The sequence below is a fragment of the Silene latifolia genome, chromosome 9 (assembly GCF_048544455.1).
Source record: "Silene latifolia isolate original U9 population chromosome 9, ASM4854445v1, whole genome shotgun sequence".
Classification (NCBI taxonomy): Eukaryota; Viridiplantae; Streptophyta; class Magnoliopsida; order Caryophyllales; family Caryophyllaceae; genus Silene; species Silene latifolia.
The window spans coordinates 25,708,717-25,732,544 of NC_133534.1; the positions used below are offsets into that span (position 1 = coordinate 25,708,717).

Consider the following 23,828-nt stretch of genomic DNA (forward strand, 5'->3'; position numbering starts at 1 on the left):
ATTTGCTGTAGTTTCCTCTTATGCGCAGGTCACAGGGTGGTCCATTACTGCCATTTGATCCAGAGATTGAAAGATCTTTGCACGTTAAGAGGAGATTATTTCAAGAACAACAGCTGGAAGAGTCCAGTTCTCATTCTAGCTTTTACGAGAACGAAACATTCGAGGAGAATCCACCATCTTCACCCGTTTCTACATCTTCACCGAGACGCATTACTTCTCCGGAATTTTCGGTCATGGCCGAGGAAGCGAGTATAGCTAGTTTTTCTGAGCCGACAGCCGCGAACTTATATAAGGGGTTCGAATTACCGGGAGATGCCAGGAAGTTCGAACCAAAGCCTGCCTACATCACTATGGTAGAGAGAAACCGATTCGGGGGAGTCGCAAATGAAGATGCGGCTAAACATATGGAGACCTTCATTGACTCATCGTTGTTCCATACCCCCACCGGTGGCGTGACCCAGGACCAGATCAAGGAGACTATGTTTATCTTCTCCTTCGCGATCCGCAAGGGAATGGTATAGAGATCCGGACCGAGCCGCTCGGGAGATCACCGATTGGAATACATTGGCATTAGCGTTCTACAAGAAGTACTTTTCTGCTTCAAGGACGATCGCTATTAGAGCTCGAATCACGGGCTTTAAACAAGGGCCAGATGAGAATTTCCACGAGGCATGGGTCCGATTCAAGAAGTTGGTGCGAACCATACCGCACCATGGGTTTGCGAAATGGAGTTTGTGCAATCATTTCTACAATGGGTTGTACGACGATCAGAGGGCCATTTTGGATCTTTGCAGCCAATGGAAGATTCGCTTGAAAAATTTGGGAGCAACCAAAGGGTGGAAGATCATTGACGATCTAGCTACCCACAAGGCCGAGTATGGGAATTCGAGAGGAAACTAGAGGAGAGCTGCTGAATCCTCCTCTGTTGCTGCACTTGAGGCTCTTACTGCGAGATTTGACAAGTAAGAGCTAGGAGGAGCTTCTAAAGGTGGGATGTACCAAGTCAATGCTGTGTTAGACGGTCCCTTCGTCTGTGAAAGGTGTGGAGTTGAGGGCCATGTCTCGAAAAACGCCCTAGTCCCTTTGAATCTTGTCTTTCGCCTTTCAACACTATAGGCGGACAAACACCTACTACGAGCCACCGCATCCGAACTTGAGTTGGAGGAGCCAGAATGTCCAAAACCCAACTCAACCTCCGCCACAAAGCGCAGCCATATGTGCCTCCTCATCAAAAGCAACAAAGAATATCAAAAGCCTCCTTATGTGCGCGCAAAGAAGAACAATCATAGAATTCTGAGTTCTCCGAGCTTAAGAATCTGTTGCTTAAGGAGTCCCAAGCAAGAGAGGCCGGGATGAAGTTATTAGAGAGCCAAATTGCTCAATTGGCTAGTAAAAATAACACTCGAGCTCCGGGACACTTGCCCACTCAACCCGAACAAAAGGAGACCCTAAATGCCATCACCTTGAGGAGCGGGTCCACCCTTGATGGTCCTGCTATGGTTGAGGATGCTGTTGGGAAAGGTGAGCCAGAAACAAGCCAAGAGAAAGCTTCAACGAACAATTCAAAGAAAAAGACGTCTGCCAGGAATCTCAGTCGATCGACTGATATACCTAGTCGATCGACTGAGTTACGGGTTACAGGAGCTTCTGGAACTGTGCAAACCGGTCGATCGACTGAGGAAGGTGGTCGATCGACCAATATCACTGCTGATGCTGAAGAATCTCGTCCTTTAATGCCAAATAACCTACGAGATCACTTGTTTCGGGGTACCACAGTCCCGAAGATTTTTAGGGCGGAACCGAGTTCGATGGGTCGATCCCGCTCAAGTTCGATCCAATGACGGTCAATGGGTCTTATTTGAGACGGTCTGAGGAGGGGTATAGCTTCAACAAAGAGAAGGTGACGGACTTTCAACCTAAGTCCAAGGATACCGGCACACGCGACTTAGAAGAGAGGGCTAAGGTGCTCCTTACAGCCCCATATCCGGAGAGACTCGTGCCGACCAAAGAACAGGTATCTTTCAATAAGTTTGAGAAAGTTATCCGTAGTCTGAATGTGCAAGTCCCCTTCATTGAGTTAGTTAACCAAGTACCCGCTTACACTAAATTTATGAAACAACTGTTGTCCAAAAAGCGGTCACTTGAAACAGTGCACACTGTCGCACTCACCAAGGAGTCTTGTTCTTATCTGTCTCACACTGCGCCCCTTAAGTTAGAGGACCCGGGCAGCTTTTCTGTCCCTTGCAAAATAGGTACCTTCTCAATTGAGAAGGCATTGTGTGACTTAGGGGCCAGTATAAGTGTCATGCCCTTGAGTTTAGCTAGGAAACTCAAGTTGACCCGGTTTGCTATCACAGAAATGACAGTTCAGATGGCTGACCGATCTGCGGTCGAGCCTATAGGAGTCCTAGAGGACATACCCGTCCAGATAGGGAAGTTTTTCTTCCCTGTTGACTTTGTTGTCCTTGACATGCCTGAGGATGCCCATATACCGATCATCTTAGGTAGGCGTTTCGCACACTTCTTTGGTGCGATTATTGACGTCGGTTTAGGAACCTTGACCTTCAAGGTTGGGAAACATTCTATCATTTTTGCCCAACCTGCTAAAAAGAAGGACGCCATGTGGCCTGTTACTTGTAATACGGTCTCTGAAAAGAGATCGTACTTTGTGCTTCCTGAATCGACTGTCCCTATTACTACTGCTGTGTTAACCCCTCCGCCCCATATTGGGAGCAAAAAGGAGGAAGAATCTGTTGTTTTAGATAATGCAGGAGCTGGTTTGGGGAAGGAAGAGCCGTTGGATACTCCAGCTGCGACAAAGCCTATCATTCAAAGAGGAGGTCTTGGATGCCTAAGCTATGGGACTGATGAGGAAGTGGAAGATGAGCCAGCCAAGGTGAGATGGGCTGATCTGGATTCCGACGATTCCGAGGAAGCCCTTGATTGGGGAGATGACGAAGCTAATCAGCTGAATTCTCCGGTCGTCGAAGCTAAGAAGGGTGCAACTGATAAGATGAGCACCATTGAGGCTACCTCTAGTAGCCAGAAGCCGACGAAGTGGGCCATACCGTGGTCCTTTTTTATCAACTATTAGTTGATCAAGTTCGTTATAAACTTCATTTTATTGCTTTCGAACTATTTTTTTTTTATTGCTTTTGTGTGCGCGAAAACTTCGCTTTTATTTTGTTTTGCTTAGGATTTTTAAGTACTTTAGACTTCGTTCTGGGTTTTGCGAAATTTTGGGCGCGTACTATTGTGCATTTGCAGGTATTTAGAGCTTATTAGCTCCAACCATTGAGCAATTACGAAGAAATAAGACACTGCAGCAGTGTTTTCAGTCGATCGACTGGCACCATCGGTCGATCGATCGAATAGCGAGTTTACGGGAGCTCTTTCATTCACGCCCACCTGGTCGATCGACTGCCTCTTTAGGTCGATCGGCCACTGCTGCTGCTATATGCGTTCACGACCTCTCCCCTGCTGTGTTTGGTCGATATGCGGACCTAAGGGAGTTTTCTACTCCACTTTATTTTCCGTCGAATTATCTATTTCTTCTATTTGCCTCAATTGTGCACAATTTTTACGTTTCAAAATTGCTTTCTTCAGTCTTATGCGTGGTTTTTAATTGTCTTTTCAGGTCCTTATTGGTAGCACTGCTGGCTACTGAAACCTCCTAGCTCACGCTGGTTTGGGGAGGTTTCCTTTGCTGCGCTTAAAGTCTTGTGAGTTCCCAAGTCTTTACTTTATGTCATTGTGTTTTTATTTCCCTTTTTCTCGCAATTTCCAGTTTCTCTTTGCTTTCATTATATGATTTTGCACAATGAGGACATTGTGCGATTTGGTTTGGGGAAGGGTTTTGCGTCGCATATCATTTGCTTGCATTCACGTTTAAATTTCAGTTTGCATTGTTTATTTCATTTTCATTATATACAGAAAATCCAAAAAAAATATTGAAAAATCTCAAAAATTTCCATAAAATGCACGTTTATTTTAGCATATAGGTCGAGTCGGAACGGTAGTATTTCCATGATGATTTTGCATTTGCACCTGTTTTGCCTGAGCCTTGCTAGACTTACATGTTATTAGTAGAATCGTAAGTGCATATCTACGAGTTTTCGTTGAATTTCATGCTGAGCTTGAGACTTGACTTTAATAATTGGCAAGCTACATCATATTTTCTGAGTATTAGAGCCTATAACTGGTGACATCTATGACCAGTTTATCTAGGAATGTGAGTAGTACTCCTTATGAGGCATGTTTCCTTAATTTGCATGATTATGAATTTGATCTACTTAATACCTGTATGCATTCGGTTTGTGGTTAGTTGACACATGTGGTAGAGGTTTCCCTTTTCTCATTTTGCCCATAAGCTTCACACTGCCAAAAATATCCTTTTTTGTCCTATTTACTACATCCTACACATAGCCTGTCCCTTGTCAAGCTAGTAGTCTGTGTTTTCGGGATTGTTACTCAATTTTTGGTGGTGTATGCTCTTTTGAGATATTGTTGGGGAATGAAAAGAAAAGGAAGAAAAGAAATGAAAGAAGAAAAGAAAAGAAAAAAAAAATGATTCGAAAAAGGAAAAAAGTTTCTGTACTGTTCAAAGCAGTCGATCGACTGCTCCTTTAGGTCGATCGACTGAAGTTCGTGAAAGAAAAGAGATCAATTCGCATACCTTATACCTTATCTTTTGGCGATTTTTGCTCCCATGTTTTATTCATATTTTACGGGGAGTTTTATTGATTTGATAGTTTGGAGATTGTGAGTTTTGTGCTTGCTATAGCACCATTTTATTTGCCTATGAGAAAGAAGTTGGATGTTGTCCTTTGGTTCCGTTTTGGTACTAGCTTGATCATCGGTACCTCCACTTTACCATAAAATGTTTTGCCTCTTCTTACCCATACCTCACATTTCCATAATTATACCTCGGCATGTGTCAATGGTCATCTGTTTGGTTGGAATGCATATGTACGGTCATAGAGGTCATTTTCATATTTTATTGCTGGCATGTCCTCATAGGTCGTAGTTAGGTGAGAGTCACTACCAAATTAATTCTTTCTATCTTACATATATATCACCTGTGCTTAATTGAGTGATTTGAGCGACCCGCGAGAGTCCAATTTGATAAGTCTCTATAGTCAACGGTTCAGCAGTTTTTGACGACTCTATAATTCGTTTGCATGATTCACATTACTAATTGATTGTTGGTTGTGCATTAAATCGGTTTAGGCTTAACAGTTTGCATTTCGCTCTGAGATTGAACTCGTTCCATTAGGTCATTAGATCGAGTCTAGTTCTTGCTTGGGGACAAGCAAGGTTTGGTTTGGGGAGATTTGATGCGTGTCTAAAATATAATGTTTCACACTGTATTCTACACGCATTTCAGAGCTCAAATGTGCTATATATGCCCATATTTCTCTATTTTCCTCTACTTTCATGCTTTTGTACTTTATTGCATAAATGTGGAGAATTCAACGGGAAATCGAGCCAAATCCGTCCCCGAGTAATCTGCATTGCAAATGACGTAAAGGAATTGCTTAAGGAACGAGCTTGGTGCGCGATCCAAGGCCCAAAAGACAAGTCCACGTATTTTAAGAAGTCAATTAGCAGCTCAAGCAGTCGATCGACTAGTCCCATCAGTCGATCGACCAACTATCGGGATCCAGAAGCTACTGTTTGCTGAGATTCAGTCGATCGACCTCCCTGCTTAGTCGATCGACCACATCGCTGCTTCAGACGAGAATTAAAAGATCGAAGAACTTAAAGCCCATTGTGTTTTAGGTTTTGGAATAAGATGTTACGTATATTTCCTATATAACGTAACCGAGATATTCAGAATTGGACATGAAGTTTACATCGAAGTTTATCAGAATTTACTTAAGTTTTATCATCAGTAACTTTCAGTTTGAGTTTGCGAATTAGGGTTGGGAATATTGTGTGCATCAGAATTTTATTCTTATTCTTAATCGTTCCGCTGAGTCTCGGTATTACTCTGCCCTATTCCTATTTCAATTTACTTTCAGTTCATCTTTATTGCTTTCGTAGAGATAGATTTGCTAGTTAGTTTCCCTAAGCCGCAATTATCATCGTATGCAATTTCCTATTATCTTTAATTCAAGCATGAATCCGTTAGTTAATCTTATTGTTAAAGTTATTGTTTTTTTTCCATGCCATGAGTAGCTAAATAGCTAGTGCTAGGATGTAGGCGATTTATGGCTAGGCGGCATTAGATTGAACACGGACTGAACCCGCGTGTCAGTCGATCGACTGACATTGTTGGTCGATCGACTGACCCTGTAAGGTTATCCTTCGTTTTAATTGTTTTTAAACTTGTATTTAACAAATCGAATGCATGCGACCAGTTAGATACCTATTTTGTGACCGACCCATTAGATCGAAAGATAGGGAAAGTTATTTGACCGTCAATTAATTCGACTAAACTGTGCTAAGATCGAAAGATAGGTATAGTTTAGACCATTAGTCACTTTTCAGGACGAAAGTCAGTATTAGTGACATTAGGGACCTATAGCGAGATCGAGAGATGCTATTTGTTAGGAGTGGACCGAGAGGACCTCTTATTTCCCGCCTTACCTGTGTTTAATTCAGACCGACTTAGTTTGCTGCCGCCGAAGCTATAATGACCCGACCATCCTAGTACCCTTCTTTTATCTGTTTAAATCATATTTTTAGTTTATTTTCCTTTTATTGTTATTAGCTGTCGACCAATTCAAATCAACCCCCACGATAGTTACCTCAGACTGAACATAAAACAACTAAAGTTTACAACTGCCTCCTTGTGGTTCGACCCTGTTACCACTAGCTTAGGTTAGTCTTAATAGGAGATTATAAATATTATCTTTGGTACTCACAGCGACGGGTATCAATATTGGTGGTGCCTTTCGTTTTGCACCCCAAACTGTTGACTCACTTGCTCTCGCCACTCGTTTTGAGCTCTCCACATGGCTTGATTGTCTTCCCAATGCTTGGCTTGTTGTTGTTGCCAAGTGAAAGATTCTTATTGCCTCTTTGCTATTCCTTCAAGTACCTTCATTTGGGCCAATTCGGCCGCATCTCCCAACCGTTTATGCTCTTTTAAAGCATTTCGAAATTGTTCCAAGCTTTCCAATCTTGGCCCATGTAGTTGTTGCCAAGAATGGGAGCCCTCAACCCTCCCACTAATTGCCTCTAGAGTCCCCCCGGTGTCTTCAAAGTATTGAAACATCTTTTGTTGCCAAGGTTCCACGTTGGGATTGGAGGAACCTCTGGCTTCGTGCATTAGAGTGTCTTGCACAAAAGTTGATTGTGCACCCGGTAATTGATGACTAAAACTTTCCATTCTCTCAAGCTCTCTCTCTTCCTCTCTTCTTTCTTCCTCCTTCTCTTGCCGTTGTCTCTCCGCCACCATTTGAGCCACCCTCCTTTTAGGTGGTGCTTCCCCTTGTTCTTTCTCAATGTCGGGATCCCGGCGGCAATAGAAATGACGAGCCGCGGGTCCTCTAGGGAGAGGTGTAATGGGAGGTAGCCGGAGGTAAGACAACCCATTTCGTCCAAGCCAATGACCCGAAAGTGGTAGTGTAGGAAGAATTCTAAACATTTGGCACTCTTGAAGGGCAAATTCATTGTAGTAACAAATGCCCCTAGCTTCATTTGCCGCTTGGCTTTCGGGAATTTGACCATGGAAATGGCAGACAAAGAAGGTCACAAGTCCACCACAATGTATGTTTCCACCCGTCGTCTTCAACTTATGATGCACGCATGCATCCATGAAGAGCTTAGCCCAATCCGGAATACCCACCCCCTCGGGGAGCATAGTCCACAAATAAAGCTTCACCGGATCACTCACTTTGGTTGGCTCTCCCACGGCCGTGAAAAGTGTGATAAGGAAACGGGCAAGTATGCGGATTGGGGGATTGGTTAGGACGGATATTTTGTCATCTTTGGTGGTGGAAGTTTGGTCGGTTAGTGCATCCCAAAAATCCAAGGTGGTTCTTTTGCTAGCCATGATGGGTTCGGGATTTTTGGTTATTTTTAATATCTCCCTCACTTGTGAAAGGGTGCACTCATACCATTTTTTATGGAGTCTAAACTTGTAGGACCGCTCACCACTCTCATCCATGTCAAGTTCGGTCAATGTGGTTAGGAACTCATAAGTGTATGACCGGTATGTGGTGTCCCAAGTGTCATTGTGGAGATAGGCCTCTAACCCCACCTTAGCAAGTAAAGAGAATGTGGAGTCATAGAGACCAAGCTTTTTCAAAGTGGTGGGGCATAAAAACTTGGTTATGACAACATTTTGTGGCTTAGGGGCGAAAAACTTGTTCCAAATTTTCAGTTGGGCGGCGTTCATACCCTCATGCCCCATGAAAACTTCCTCAACATCTGAATCGGATGCTTCAACACGTCTTTTCTTATATTTCCCTTTTCCAAACAACTTTGACATCTTGGGAGCCATTCTTATACTTCCTTGCAAGATTAAAAACAATGCAAATACCACTCAAAACAATTTTTCACTCAATGAGGCAAATCAACAAACACTTGGTGTGCACACTTTGTAATTTCTGAAAAATTTGTGTTTGATGATTTCTTCTACCTCACCCAGAAAAATTTGAACACCAACAACAAACTTAGCAACAAGAGATCAACAAAAATCCTATAAAGATATTAAATAAAGCAATTTTCGGATTAATAAAAGAGCATAAAATTGAAAGTGGAGTTAGCTTGTTATACCTCCCCGATTTCCACAAAGTAATGCTCCTTGATGCTCTTAGTTGCTCCCAAACCCGTCTTGGACCCTTGAATTCCAACTTCAAGGTTGAATTAATGGATTTTCGAAAGCTAGGGTTCTTGAGGTTTTTTGGAGAAAATTTGTCAAAAGTGTGTATAGGGAGGTATTTGATGGTGGTAATCACAAAATGGAGTGATTTGTGACAAGGGGAAAGGATTGAAGGTGATGATTTGTGGGATTTGAAGGTAGTTTAGGAGATTTGGGGATGAATTGGAAAAGGGTTTTGAGGAAGGAAGGAATAAGTTTTCCGGAATTATGAAGGGAGTTTGATATTTCGTGGTATTTTTAGCAAATAAAGCAGCACTGTTCAGCCTGAGACGCAGGCTGCGTCAAACAACGCAGGCCTGCGTAGGACGACGCAGGCTGCGTTTGCGTCTGCCCGTGAGCTCGAAATTTGACTTTGTAGCTTTTCTTTCTTTTGCTAAAGGGAGTCTCCCCCACACTTAGATCATCCTTCCACATCCAAATTGCCAAGTCGACCCTTTTCAACGCGTTTTCCCATGCTCACTACACCATCAAATCTCCACAAGAGCATTAGTAACTTCCATGTATTTTTGATGCAATTCAATTTTTTAACAAGGATTTAAATGTACGGAATTTAAATGACATGAATGTAAATTCTATCTAGGAAAGCGGTAAATTCTACACTAGAAAGAGAATATTTACAAACTTGTGTCGTATTTTTAATGTCGATGGCTCGACGTAGTCATTTGCTTGAGAATTAATCTTTGTAAATTGGATCTTCTAAAAGAAGATCCTCTTCACCTTGGTTCTCGACTCCCTTGAAGTAATGCTTCAACCTTTGACCATTGACCTTTATCACTTTTCCCGAGGTCGGGTTTTTCCACCTCCACCGCTCCATGTGGAAAAACCTTCTTGACTTTATAAGGCCCATACCATCTCGACCTTAGCTTGCCGGGAAAATTCTTGAGACGACTTTGGAACACCAAAACATCTTGTCCTTCTTCAAAAATCCTTCTTGAAACCATTTTAACATGCCAAGACCGAGCTTTATCCTTGTAAATGCCAGCATTGTCATAAGCATGTTGTCTAAGCTCTTCCAATTCTTGAATTTGAAGCTTTCGGTGCAATCCCGCCTCATCGACATTTTGGTTGAAAGCTTTTATTGCCCAATAGGCTTTGTGTTAAACTTCTACGGGGAGGTGACATCCCTTCCCATAAATTAGCCTATACGGATACATGTCGATTGGGGTCTTATAGGCCGTTCTATAAGCCCATAGAGCATCTTCAAGCCTCTTGCTCCAATCTTTTTGGTCGGGATTGACCGTTCTTTCCAAGATATGCTTAATCTCACGGTTAGACACTTCCGCTTGGCCGTTTGTTTAGGGGTTATAGGCCGTTGAAACCTTGTGGAGCACACCATATTTTTGAAGCAAAGTCGAGATCACCTTGTTGCAAAAATGAGTTCCCCTATCACTAACAATTGCCTTTGGGAATCCAAACCTTGAAAATATGTTGCTCTTGGCAAATTCATTCACCGTCTTTGCATCATCACATTTCGTGGGGATGGCCTCCACCCACTTAGACACATAATCAACCGCCAAGAGGATGTAGAGGTATCCATAGAAATTAGGGAATGGTCCCATGAAATCTATTCCCCACACATCAAAAACCTCCAAATAAAGCATCGGTTGTTGGGGCATTTCGTTTCGTCGTGAGATGTTGCCAAAACGTTGGCATCTATCGCAAGTATTGACGAAAATGTGAGCATCCTTGAACAACTTGGGCCAATAGAACCCGCACTCTAGGATATTCCGTGCCATCCTATGAGGCCCAAAGTGACCCCCACAAGCGTACTCGTGGCAATGTTTGAGGATAGATGGAATTTCTACATCCGGTACACAACGCCGAATGACTTGATCTTGGCACATCTTCCATAGGTATTGGTCATCCCATATGTAGAATCTAGCATCGGCCTTTATCCTATTTCTTTGGCTTGATGAGAATGAGGTTGGAAACTTCTTTGTTACCATGTAGTTTACCAAATTTTCATACCATGGCTCCGTCATCTTCAACCCATAAAGAGACTCGTGGGGCAAACTACCATCAACCTCCCCCATTTGTTGAATTTGTTGATCATTGAGTTGTAGTCGACTTAGGTTGTCGGCCACCACATTTGCCAATCCCTTTTTCTCTCTAATCTCTATGTCAAACTCGCTTAGGAGGAGAACCCATCTCATTAGTCTTGGTTTGGTATCCTTCTTACTCACAAGTTGAGTGATGGACTTATGATCAGTGTACACAATAACCTTGATTCCTAGCAAGTATGATCGAAACTTTTCTAGAGCATACACTACCGCCAAGAATTCCTTCTCGGTGGTAGTGTAATTCCTTTGGGCATCATTGAGAAGGGATGAAGCATATTGAATGACATATGGAGCTTTATCATCCTTTTGTCCCAATACGGCTCCAATGGCAAAGTCGCTTGCATCGGTCATGATCTCAAAGGGCCAATCCCACTTGGGTGCTTGAATGATTGGGGCCAAAACAAGTCTCTCCTTCAATAGGTCAAATGCTTCCCTACAATGAGCATCAAACACAAACTCCACATCCTTGTGCAAAAGTTTGCACAAGGGATTAGCGATCTTAGAGAAATCCTTAATAAATCGTCTATAAAAACCCGCGTGTCCTAAGAACGACCTCACGTATCGAGTATTAGATGGATACAGCAAGGTCTTAATCACTTCCACCTTAGCCGTATCCACCTCAATCCCTCTTCGCGACACTATATGCCCTAACACGATATCGCTACTCACCATTAAGTGACACTTTTCAGAATTCAAAATGAGGTGAGAGTCTATGCACCGTGATAGGACCATAGCGAGGTGGTCTAGACACGAGTCAAATGAGTCGCCTTGGATGGTGAAGTCATCCATGAAGACTTCCAAGATACGCTCCACGTAATCCGAGAAGATGCTTATCATGCACCTTTGGAATGTGCCGGGAGCGTTGCACAATCCAAAGGGCATGCGGCGGTAAGCATAAGTACCAAATGGGCAAGTAAATGTTGTTTTGGATTGATCCTCGGGGTGTATGGGGATTTGAAAATACCCGGAGTACCCGTCCAAAAAATAATATTACTCTTTCCCTCCTAACCTTTCTAGCATTTGATCTAGAAAGGGTATGGGGAAATGATCCTTCAAAGTGACTTGGTTGAGGCGGCGATAATCGACACACACCCTCCATCCCATTTCTAAACGAGTGGGGATCAATGCCCCTTGGGAGTTTTCGACTACCGTTACCCCCCCTTTATTAGGCACGACTTGAGTAGGACTTACCTATTGGGAATCACTAATGGGGTAGATGATTCCCATTTGAAGGAGCTTGATTACCTCTTCTTTCACCACCTCCATTATAGGTGGATTGGGAGGGGTTTTGGTTCATGTTTTGAGGGTTTTAAGATAGAGGGGAGTGGTCTTTCAAGGTTAGCATCCAAGGGGAGAAAAGGTGTAAGGGATTTATGTTCTTGAGATGCTAAAATTTCAGCCGCAACCAGAGGGGAACGCAGGCTGCGTTCAGAGGCGCAGGCTGCGTTGTGCAATGCAGGCTGCGTTGTATGACGCATGCTGCGTCTCAGGCTGCCTCGTGGACTTCCTTCTTTCTCTTTTGACAATGACTCCCCATCTTCAAGTTCTTGTTCTTTGTCCAAGTCCTCCGATTATTCCTGCACATCATTAGACAACACTACCCGCAAACCTTTTTGCTCCAAATCGTTAGTGAGGGCAACCTCAAGGGGGTCCCTTTGACACAAATTATACACTTGTGAAACAATTGGTTCAAAGATATCCAAGAAATAACATGAATGCGAATCACTAGGTTGTTTCATGGCATCATATATGTTGTAAGTGAGTTTCTTTCCATGAAACTCCATAGTGAGGTTTCCGTTAGACACATCAATCTTGGTCTTAGAGGTCTTCATGAAAGGCCTCCCCAAAAGGATTGGAGTGGCCCTCGAGTCGGCTTCCATGTCAAGAACATAGAAGTCGACCGGAAAGGTTAAGTGATCTACCTCTACCAACACATCCTCCACCATTCCCCTCGGGTATATGCTTGAGCGATCCGCAAGTTGGATCACTACATCGATTTTGTTCAATGGTGGAAGTCTCAAGGTCTCATAAAGGGCATAGGGCATGACATTGATTGATGCACCAAGGTCTAACATAGCATGAGTGAAACTCTTGTCCCCAATAGAGCATGGTATAGTGAACATTCCCGGGTCGCCACACTTTTTGGAAAGTGATTTTTTAAATATGGCGGAGACATGTTCACTTACCCGTACTCTTTGGGTTCCCTTCCTTGGGCTTCTCCTAGGTGTACAAAGCTCCTTGATAAATTTGCATACCTCGGACCACCCTTCAAAAGATTTAGCAAAGAAATGTTTGCTTCACACTTTCTAAAAGTTTCATAGAGATCCTCATCTCTTTCGACCCTCTTAGAATGTGTGAGAGCATTAGGAAAAGGTACCTCCACAACATATTCTCTTTCGATCTCCTCAATTTGAGTTTTGGTGTTGTTGCTTCCTTGCTTTTCTTTGTCCTTGCTCAAAGGACTCTTATCCCCTTCTCCATTAGCCTTAGAAGGTGTCTCTTTCTCTTTTTCAACTACAAGCTCTTCTTCAATTTGTTCCTCAATGTGAATGATCCTCTCATGTGACTTGCCCCTTCTCTTCTTCTTTGGGGGGGATTATAAAGTTCTTCCCTTCCTTAATGTCATAGCACTAGCATTTTCCCTAGGAGGGAATGTAGTGGAGGGAATAGAAGTGGAATTCCTTTGGTTTTGTTTGGCAAGTTCTTGGGCAATTTGTCCAAGTTGGACCTCAAGGTTGGCAACCTTGGCATCACTAACACTTTTGTCGGCATCAATCTTATCAAACCTCTTATTTTTCTTAACTTGCTCTTGCAAAATGTTCTTAAGCAAGTCTTGAACACTTGGTTCCTTTTGAGAATTGTTGTTGTTACCTTAGTTGCCAAATTGAGATGATTGACCTTGGTTTTGGTTTCGACCTTGGTTGTTGAAATAACCATTCCTATTCCCTTGAGAATTGGAACCTTGACCTTATCGGGAATTTTGGTCTCTCAAGTGGTTGAATTGTCCATTAACAAAGCTCTTGGAAGTGTCACCACCCCAACCAAGACGCGTGTTGTCTCTACTCCCGACATTGTAGGTGTTACCATTAGGGTCATAAATGTAATATCCTCCTCCGGAAGGATTCCTAGCATTGTAATTTCCATAACCCATTGCACTCACATTTTCCACCCCAATTCCTTCTTCAATCATAATGGGGCAAGCTTCCTCCAAATGAGGACCTTGGCAATAGTTGCATTCCACTTGATTCCTTTGACTTCCTTCCTTGTTTGGATTGTTCACTATCATGTTCTTCACTAGGTGAGTTAGGTCATTCACACTTTGCTCAAGATTTTGAGTAGATGACGAGGAGGATCCCATTGAAGATGCATTTCTTGTTCCTCTTTGACTTATACCATAATTTCTTGTGGTTGCGGCAAGTTTCTCAATGATCTCATTCGCATCCGCTACCGAATAATTCTCCAAACCTCCCCCGGTGGTGGAATTTACCATCCTTTGATCTTCTTGGCCTAAACCCTCATAAATGTTAACAAGAAGGTCATCTCCACTCAACCCATGGTATGGGCATTGAGCCACTAGACTCTTAAATCTTTCCCAATATTCATACATGGTTTCCCCATGGTCTTGCTCTATGGTGGTGATTGCCTTTTTTGCACGGTTGGGGCGTGAATCGGGATAGAATTTCTCATGGAAGGCCGTTTTCATCTCTTTCCAAGTACGTATGGACCCCGGAGTGAGATAGAAAAGCCAATCCTTAGCCCCATCCATCAAGGAAAACGGAAAGGCACGAAGCTTGAATTGGTCCTCCGTCACTCCATTTGGAATGGCTCCTTCACACATCATGTGAAACTCCGATAAGTGCCGGTTAGGATCATTTCCCGCTTGCCCATGGAATTTGGGTAAGTTATGAATGAATAAAACTTTGAGTTCAAAGTTGGCATTTGCTCCCAAAGGAGGGTATGTGATGCATAATGGTTGTTCATCGTAGTTTCTTGCTCTTATCTCCCGAATGGTTCTAGTATCGTTCGCCATTGGGGGGTATTCTACTTCAATAGGGTCTACCGAAAGTGGATCTTCTTCAACTTGGGTTTCCCTAGGTGCTCTTTGATACCACGGGTTTGTAAATAACCAAGAATATGCTCCGAATGAGTCCTGTTCAACGGGGGTTGATTCACCACTTTGTTGAGAACTAAACATAAACCTTGACACTACACAAACAAATTATAACTTCCACTTACTTCTAACAACAAAAAGAGGAGAAAAACAACTAAACATGTATTTCACAAATCAAGCCTTTAGCTATGTTTCCCTTCCCCGACAACGACGCCAAAATTTGATAAGCACAATACTAGGTCGCTAAATACTAGAATTAACTATCAAATTAACAATTTATAAAGCCAAACTATACCCTAGATTACTCTAATTGATAAAGCAATATAGTGCAAGGGTCGATCCCAAGAGAAGGACTTTTAAGCTAAATACTTGAATTGTAAACTATTGAATACTAATGACAAGTTTATAAACAAACAATGGTTATCAACAATGACAAACAATCGATAAACATAGATAAAATGGGGGGGGGGGGGGGGGAGGGTTAGTGGTTTGGTAACATGAAACAAAGTAAAATTGCAATCTTTGTCTAACAAGCAATATAACAAACACTTGGTGAGCAAGAGAATTCAATATTAAAGAGGACTTGGTGCAATCCTTCCTTAGTAACCAACAATATTAAAGTTTGACTCTTTTATAGCTCTCCTCTTATTATCCACCCAATACTTTCAAATCAAGATGTTAATATACACAAATTAAACCATCCATGCATATCCTTCAAGTTTAATCAACAATTCATTAAACCATGAGTGCAAATCAAACATGAGCATTAAGAGTTGTGCAAGGATAACAAGGTAGGATCAATTCTCACAGGATTAAACCATACAAATGAGAAAAGACATGAAATTTCCTACTTATTGCATGAATCCTTTAAACCAAATCAACATACAACAAGCTTGCTCCAAATAATCCTAGATAGATTAAACCATTTCTCTAGAATTTGTAATAGTTGAGTAAATAAGATGCAAGAGTGATCAATTCTAACATTCATCTACTCAACATAAGAATTAAGCATAAGGAAAGATCAATAGATAAATAAGAAGAGATTAAGAGAGTCTTACAATACCAAAGTTGGAAACTTTGGATAAATTACACCAAGCAAAGAAGGATTTAGCCGTCCATAATCTTGTTACAACCCACAAAATGAAGAAAGATTTACATCCAATGTCAAAGATTACACCTTTCTTCCTAAAATATCAAGTTTTCTTAACACACAAGCCTTTTGAAATTATTGCTAAACAAGATGATATTTAGGTCTCCAAAATGTGAACTATTTATAGGGTTGCACCCCCATCTAGGTTAAACACGGATTTGCTTTCACCTCAAGTCTTAAGCACGGTAAACCAATCTTCACAAAGCTGAAAGGGACGCAGGATGCGTCACATTCCACAGGCCTGCGTGAAACGGCGCAGGCTGTGTCATATGACGCAGGCTGCGTTCTGGTCTGCCTTCCCGCTTCAAAGCTTCACTTCCTTTTGCAATTTCTTCAAGACTTACCCTCCATGCTTCCTATCAAGGGATGGTGACTCCGAAGTTGGTCAATCCAATGCCGTTTCCACGTGATTGCTTGTCTACGAGTGTGGCTAGAGGCTCGCCCTTGGGATTTCGGGTCTTTCTCTTATACAAAGCTCCACACTTGAGTCAAAATCCATTAGTCATAACAAGCATTGGGACGGGAGGATTAACACATTATTATTCCGAGTAACAAGACCCTTAATTTAAACAAATTGGCCTAAAAAGGCCCTAATGACTCGATACTTTTTTACTCTATCACACCCCCATACTCCAAGTGCCTTACAAGGACCACTTAAGGTATAGAAGTGCTACCATCTCGGTTACCCGAGTCAATGACAATCAAATAGACAATAACGAAACGTACTTTAGTAATAATAAAGTTTAAAGTGATACAACCAAAACCGAAACTGATAAAAGAAAATACAAAGGTTCTCAAAAATTAAACCAACTAGCTAAAGAACAACGTTCGACACAGCGGAAGGCTTCTAAAACAGCTCGTGACGAGTCAACCCAGCTATCCCATGCGCATCAATCATACCTGCTCAATAACTGCTCACCACCCCCGAATGGATCACCATAGTTTTTAAAACATTTAAACGGGGTCAGTACTGATTACATAAAACAGACAGCTGCAATAAACAGTATTACAAACAACTCAATCCACACAACACAATCTCCACAAATCCATCTCCGACTCCACACATCTGACTACACACTAAAGTATGTAGCCCTGCCAGAGTACCCATCGCAACAAGTACTCATCGCCGCCAGTGGGGGATTGCAGCCGTTCCCACCTAAGCCCCGCTCATCTCCATCGAGCGATAAACCCATGTTCATTAATGTGCACATCCCTTCTGTGGCGGGTTCCACAGAAGGCGGATCAAGGGCGTGAAGCCAATCCCGCAAGTGACTCCACTCAGCCATGGACGCACCCCGAAGATCACAGACAATTACACAGCCAATCAACAATATACAACCAAAAATCACTAAAGCGAATCCAACATTATAATTAATCAACAATCCGGACAACAATAATTACCAACACAATATGTAGCCAATACTGAGTAGGGAAACCCTACCTGGAGTAGCAATCGCCAAGATCGTCACAATCAGCTAATCAAAATTGTTCTTCAATGAAATCACTTCCTATCAAACATACAATCATACAATCAGAATCTAACATCAATAATACTACCAAAATCCCCAAATTACCCAATTAGGATTTAAACCAAAGTTAACGGATCACCATAAAAACGGTACAAGGATCTTACCCACAACGCTAAGGACTCAACGGCGCAAAGAACACTGAATTCCGCCGACTCAAGCCTTGGGATTTGATAACAATGCGAAGAAGGAGAAGTAACGTAACTTGTTTTTGTTGGAGTATGTGTCTTCGACAATAATGCGATCACATGTTTAAATCTCATATTAAGAATACATAAGGGAATGTAACATTTTATTGTCAACTGATCCACATTAATCGGTAATGATTGGCTGACTAGAGTTTGACATTACTGTCGTGCGACGGTGGTGATCAGTTGATCCCTTAAGGTCATACCTCTAGGGAAACATTCTTAATTGATTAATTGATTAACTGTATGATGATACAAGTTAACTAATTCCTTAAAATTGAACAAATGATTTTGTGAGTGATAGTACGTATCTTATTGTAATTTGATTAAATAAGATTCGTGTTAAGTAATTAAATTGTTTTATTACTTAAGGTTTATTTATTGTTTATGAAACAATTAAAATAAGAATGAATTGGTTATTATAAATACAAGTAGTTGTGATTTATAATTAAATGACCCATTTTAAGTTATGGTAATTGTGAATTACTAGTTAATTTTGTATGTGATTTATTTTGTTTATATAATGATTTTTAATTTGTTAAAAATGCATTGTTTAAATGATATGTCTAGTAACATGTCCAATTTTTCACAAAATACAATTCTACAAATTGACAAAGTTAAAATGGATCCATTTTACATATGTAAACCGTGTAAATGGAAGAGGATGGATTATTTGTGCCTAAATTAGTTTAATTAGTAGGTAACATGATAATTACCTACTAATAGGGTTGCATACCTATTGTTCTTGTGAAGAGCAACTTCAAACGCTATTGGGCACTCTTCCCCCTCCAACCACCCGGTCACCCTAGAGGAAAAGGGAGAGTTTTTCTCTTCTGATTTTTACTCTAATTCATTCTAATACTTCACTACTTGTGTATTGACTTATCTCACTACTTTTGTTGTTGAACAAAATTTATAAGAACTCACATAAATCCTCTAATATTATTCTATCTATACTAGAAGTAGTATATACATAATATTAGTAATTTTAAGGGCACAAATATTAATTCTAGTAATCAAATTAATATTTGTATTAAGGAGGTTTTCTTGGTACAATCCTTGAGGAGAGATTCTTAATTGAATCTTGTTCATCCATTTGGAAAGTTCAAGAACTAAGTAAGGTAGGAGACCTTACTAGTGCCCTAATTGCCGAAAATACATTTGTAAGGGACCAATTTTCTTCACTCTTGTATTTTGTTTTGCATGCATAAGATCCTTAAGTTTTTATGACTAAAACTTTAAACTAAAATATGTGATATGTAAAATATGTTTTCCTACAAGTGGTATCAGAGCAACACGGTTGTTGCATGCAAAATCGGGTTAGTTTTTCCGAGTTAATTTGTTAACAAATAAAACTTGTTATTTAGGATTTATGAAGATAAATCATGAAATAATTTTTCATGTAAAACGTTTCTGGTCCTAAATAGATTTTAGGTCATATGGGACGATTTATGGATTTTTATTGTTCATTTTATATATTATTGGCATTAAAATGTGATTTTATAAGAAAAAATGTCATTTTTGGACGAAAAATAGCTAAACTTCGAATTTTTCAGTGATTTTTGGATATGTTTTCACATATATTATATACTGATGGCATGTTAAATCTCGTAAATAACTAAGTTATTTTGCATGAAATATGGATTTTATAAGCTTAAATTGAATTTAAAGGGTTTATTAGGTTAATATGAGATAAATTTCGAATCTGGTCATAGAAATTTTATATGTTGTCACATAAATTTTTACTCAGTGTGTGTAAAAATATTAGACATATTGTACTTCTTATGCATGATTTATGAATTTTTGAGTAAAAATTCAATAAATAGTGACTTAAATTAGCCTATAATACTAAAACATATTTCATGACTATAGAAAAATATCATATGTTGCATTTTTATCCCACATTTCAAATCTAAAAGTGAAAAGTTGATTAAAATTATATTTCTCATATTTTAATGATCATGGTTGTTAAAACCGGAAAACCGCAACGATGTCTTCCTCGAAAATTTTTCGAAATTTTTAACCTAAGTTTTGAACATTATGAGTGTCATGGTTTTTTTTTCCAGAATGTTCATGAGTTTTAATTTCAAATTTTGAAATTATTTGGAATTTTTATAATTTAATTTGGAGTTTATATTATAATATTGTATTTTTGGTCCATAATGAACAATACTAAGATATCAAGTTGAATTATTGTCAAAGTGTTAGTGAAGACTAAGTTTTGAGTCCTAAGATGGTTAGGGTAATTAACTTGAACATAAATATGAATTTATGAGACACCTTGTGATTTTAACAAATTTATAATCACGCAAATCCATAAAAACCGATGAAATATACAATATTGGCTCTTAAAAGGCGATTTGGCATAAAATTAAGAATGTTCATACATATTATAATGCTGCATTTTATTTATGATTGTCATTTTTATTTTATATAATTTTGAATTATGTAATTTTACTTAGTATGGCCTTAGTTTTTAATTGATATTACCCGAAATGCATGGGAATATCGATTCGGTTGTAATTATTGTGATCTCATATCACCGTTTTGTAATTTAATAGATTTATTTTTATTACAAATGTTTAATAGGAAATTGTGTAATTTTTATTTATTATTTGTAATTTCCCGGAGTTTCCATGAAGACGGTGTTACCTCGAGATGCGTGCCAAGACCGAAGTTCAAGGGACCAAAGGAGTTGGTTTCCGAATTTGTAATAGTTTATTAGATTTACTATTTTAGGAAGGCCATACTAGGAATTTATTTTTATGCTTAGCATTTTCTTTATATGTTTGCATGCATCGCTAAATCGCCATAACTAAACATGCATTTTATTTAATCGAGTCATCGACCGTGTCAATTATAATTATCGTAGTTCACCGCTTTAGTTCACTTAAAACGTGATAGATAATAAATTGACATGACCTCTCGCTAAATTAATAAGTGAGATATAGCCTTACCAAATAGTAGAACCCATGAAGTACCAATTTCATAAGGGAGTTAAGCCGGCTTCACCGTAATACAAACCTTGTTACGTTGGCGAAGTGGGGTAGTAAAACGTTATTACATCGAAATTTGGATTGAGCTCAACGGAAGTATTCGTGACCGTAGTCGCATGTGTTCCGGGCTAAAGATAAATATTAGAGTAATTTTATCGACCGAGAGTTCTAGAAGTAGAATCGATTAAAGAGTTAATCCACCGAGTTAGATTGATAAGGGATGAATCGGCTCACCGTGCCCGAATTAATATGAATTTGGATCTCGGGATCATTTATAATAGTTGGGTAGAGGTCACTATATAAATTTTTAAAATTTGTTTAAAAATGTTTGCAAATTTTATTAGATGACAAATGTTAATATTTCCTTTACCTCCATTTGTAGTTGATTTATATCACAATGGATCCATCACAAGCAACAACACCAATTACCATTGAGTCTTGTCACAAATTATTTGACGAAATTTGCTCCAACCACCAACTCGATACTACTAGAGAACCTTCATTTTGGGATCGGTTCTGATGAAAACCTCAATTTCATCACTTCCTTCATACCTCCTACTATAACTAGGCCTTGTGTGAATGTGTCTCGGGTAGACCATGTCACTAAGTCTATGAAATCTTTTTCTTTGGAAGAAAGTGATGCCGAAGTGAGTGGGAGTTCTAGCAAGCAAGTTCTTGCTACAAAAGGGAAATGGTTCAAGAGGAAGGGAAGAAAAGGAAGAAAATTCAACGATGGGGCTAGTGGGACTAGTAGAGGAGCCAAAGTTGATGATGAATGCCATTATGGTCATGGCATGGGACATTGGATGAGAAATTGCCCTATATATTTGGGAAATATAAGGGATGGACTTGTCATTCCACTTGGTAAATTTCCTTCTGAAATTTATGTTATTGATGTAAATTTCACTTCCACCACAACATGGGTACTAGATACTGGTTGTGGTTCTCACCTTTGTAATCATTTACAGGGGCTAAGAAACGTGGAAAGGCTGAGCAAAGGCGATGTTGATCTCCGACTTGGGAATGGAGCTAGGGTAGCGGCCGCGTCCAAGGGTACTTATGTACTTGTTCTACCGAATGGATTTGAATTGTATTTCTATAATTTATTTTATGTACCTACTCTATCTAAGAACATCATTTCAATTGCTATGTTAGACATAGAAGGTTTTAATTTTGCCATTAAAAACAATTGTTGTACTATTTCTAGAAATGACCTGGTTATAGGCCGAGGATCATCTATTAATGGCATTTATGTTCTAGAGACATCAAATCCAAGAAAAGACATCTATAATATACAATCAAAGAAACTCAAGTCAAGTGATCCAAATGAATCGTACATTTGGCATTGTCGATTTGGTCATATCAATGAGAATCGCATTAAAAGATTAGTTTCCACTAATGTTATTAAACCATTCGATTTTAAATCATATGGTGTATGCTAATCTTGTCTCCTAGGTAAAATGACTCGTAACCCTTTTAGTGGTAAAGGGACTCGAGCTAGTGAACTATTGGGACTTATACACACCGATGTATGTGGACCAATGACCATCACCGCTATGGGAAATTATGACTACTTCATAACCTTCACCGATGATTTAAGTAGATATGGGTATATCTACTTAATGAAGTATAAGAGTGAAGCTTTTGAGAAATTTAAAGAATTTCAAAATGAAGTAGAAAACCAATTGAACAAAAGGATAAAGGCACTACGATCCGATCGTGGTGGAGAATATCTAAGTAATGAATTTGATTCACACTTGAAAGATTGTGGCATTGTGTCACAACTCACTCCACCGGGTACACCACAACTTAATGGTGTTGCCGAAAGAAGAAACCGAACCCTACTAGATATGGTTCGATCCATGATGAGTCAAACCGAGTTACCCGACTCATTTTGGGGATTTGCAATCTAAACTGCAATCAAATCTTTGAATAATAGTCCAACAAAGGCAACCGAAAAGACTCCATATGAGATGTGGAAGGGAAAGGTTCCTAATATATCCTATATGAAGATTTGGGGATGTAATGCTTACGTCAAGGCAAAAACCGACAACAAGCTTGCCCCACGATCCGAAAAATGTATCTTTGTAGGTTACCCCATTACCTCCCGAGGATATTACTGTTAGAATTCATTAATCTCATTATTTAACATATTCATATATGTGACATATAATTTAGTCATAAAATTAAATTTAGATCTTATGCATGCAAACATAAATAAGTATAGAAAAGAAATCGTTTTCCTTACTATAAACTTTCGGATCAAAGGGCACAAGTAAGATCTCCTTCTTACTTGTTCTTGAGCTTTCCTTATATGGATGAACAAAGATTCAAATATAGAATCCCTCCCAAAGATGAATACCCAAGATAACCTCTTAAAAGATTAATATTACTTGATCTAGAATAATAATAATCTTACTAAAATTGACCCAAAATATTGTTTTTGTCTCTTGTAATTTCGGTCAAGAGAGGATAATTTTGGAGTTTTTATTTCTCTAGTTTTTCATAAGATGTAGAGAGGTTTTTGTATATCTTACACTAGAAATAATTATGTGAAATTGTGAATGAAAAATTAGAGAGAAAAACTCTCTATGTTGGCCTTAGAAAACCGGTGGGTGGAGAGGAGGAGAGCCAATGCATGGACAAGTTTTTCTATCCAAGAAAACACAGGCTTGCATGGCTATAAGCTAGGTGTAATCATTTTGTTTCCACTTAAATAATTTACACACATTAAACATTACACTCCCTCCATTTTTTCGGCACTTACATAAAATAATGGGTAGTCCATTTTATATTTGTCAATTGTCACATGTCACTAGTCATGTAAAATTGTCATGCATTTTTAACATATTAAAAATCAACGTATTAATAAAAATACGTCATGTACAAAATCGACTTAGTAATTCACAATTACTTGTACCAAAACGGTTTACCAATTATAAATCACAACAACTTGTATTTATA

The 23,828-nt window shown here is 39.7% G+C and overlaps 2 protein-coding genes across 2 annotated transcripts; both read right to left on the reverse strand.

Moving 5' to 3' along the window:
* Nucleotides 1-12,464: 12,464 nt before the first annotated feature.
* Nucleotides 12,465-13,016, reverse strand: LOC141600755 (uncharacterized). Its single transcript, XM_074421003.1, has one exon. The coding sequence runs from the start codon at nucleotides 13,014-13,016 to the stop codon at nucleotides 12,465-12,467; it is 552 nt and encodes a 183-aa protein (XP_074277104.1).
* Nucleotides 13,017-13,861: 845 nt separating this feature from the next.
* Nucleotides 13,862-14,923, reverse strand: LOC141600756 (uncharacterized). The gene has a single exon (XM_074421004.1). The coding sequence runs from the start codon at nucleotides 14,921-14,923 to the stop codon at nucleotides 13,862-13,864; it is 1,062 nt and encodes a 353-aa protein (XP_074277105.1).
* Between the last annotated feature and the right edge of the window lie 8,905 nt (nucleotides 14,924-23,828).

Bases quoted from the DNA above. Each gene is read 5' to 3' on its own strand.
- LOC141600756 (XM_074421004.1), bottom strand. From the start codon at position 14,923: ATGGCGAACGATACTAGAACCATTCGGGAGATAAGAGCAAGAAACTAC.
- LOC141600755 (XM_074421003.1), bottom strand. From the start codon at position 13,016: ATGTTCACTATACCATGCTCTATTGGGGACAAGAGTTTCACTCATGCT.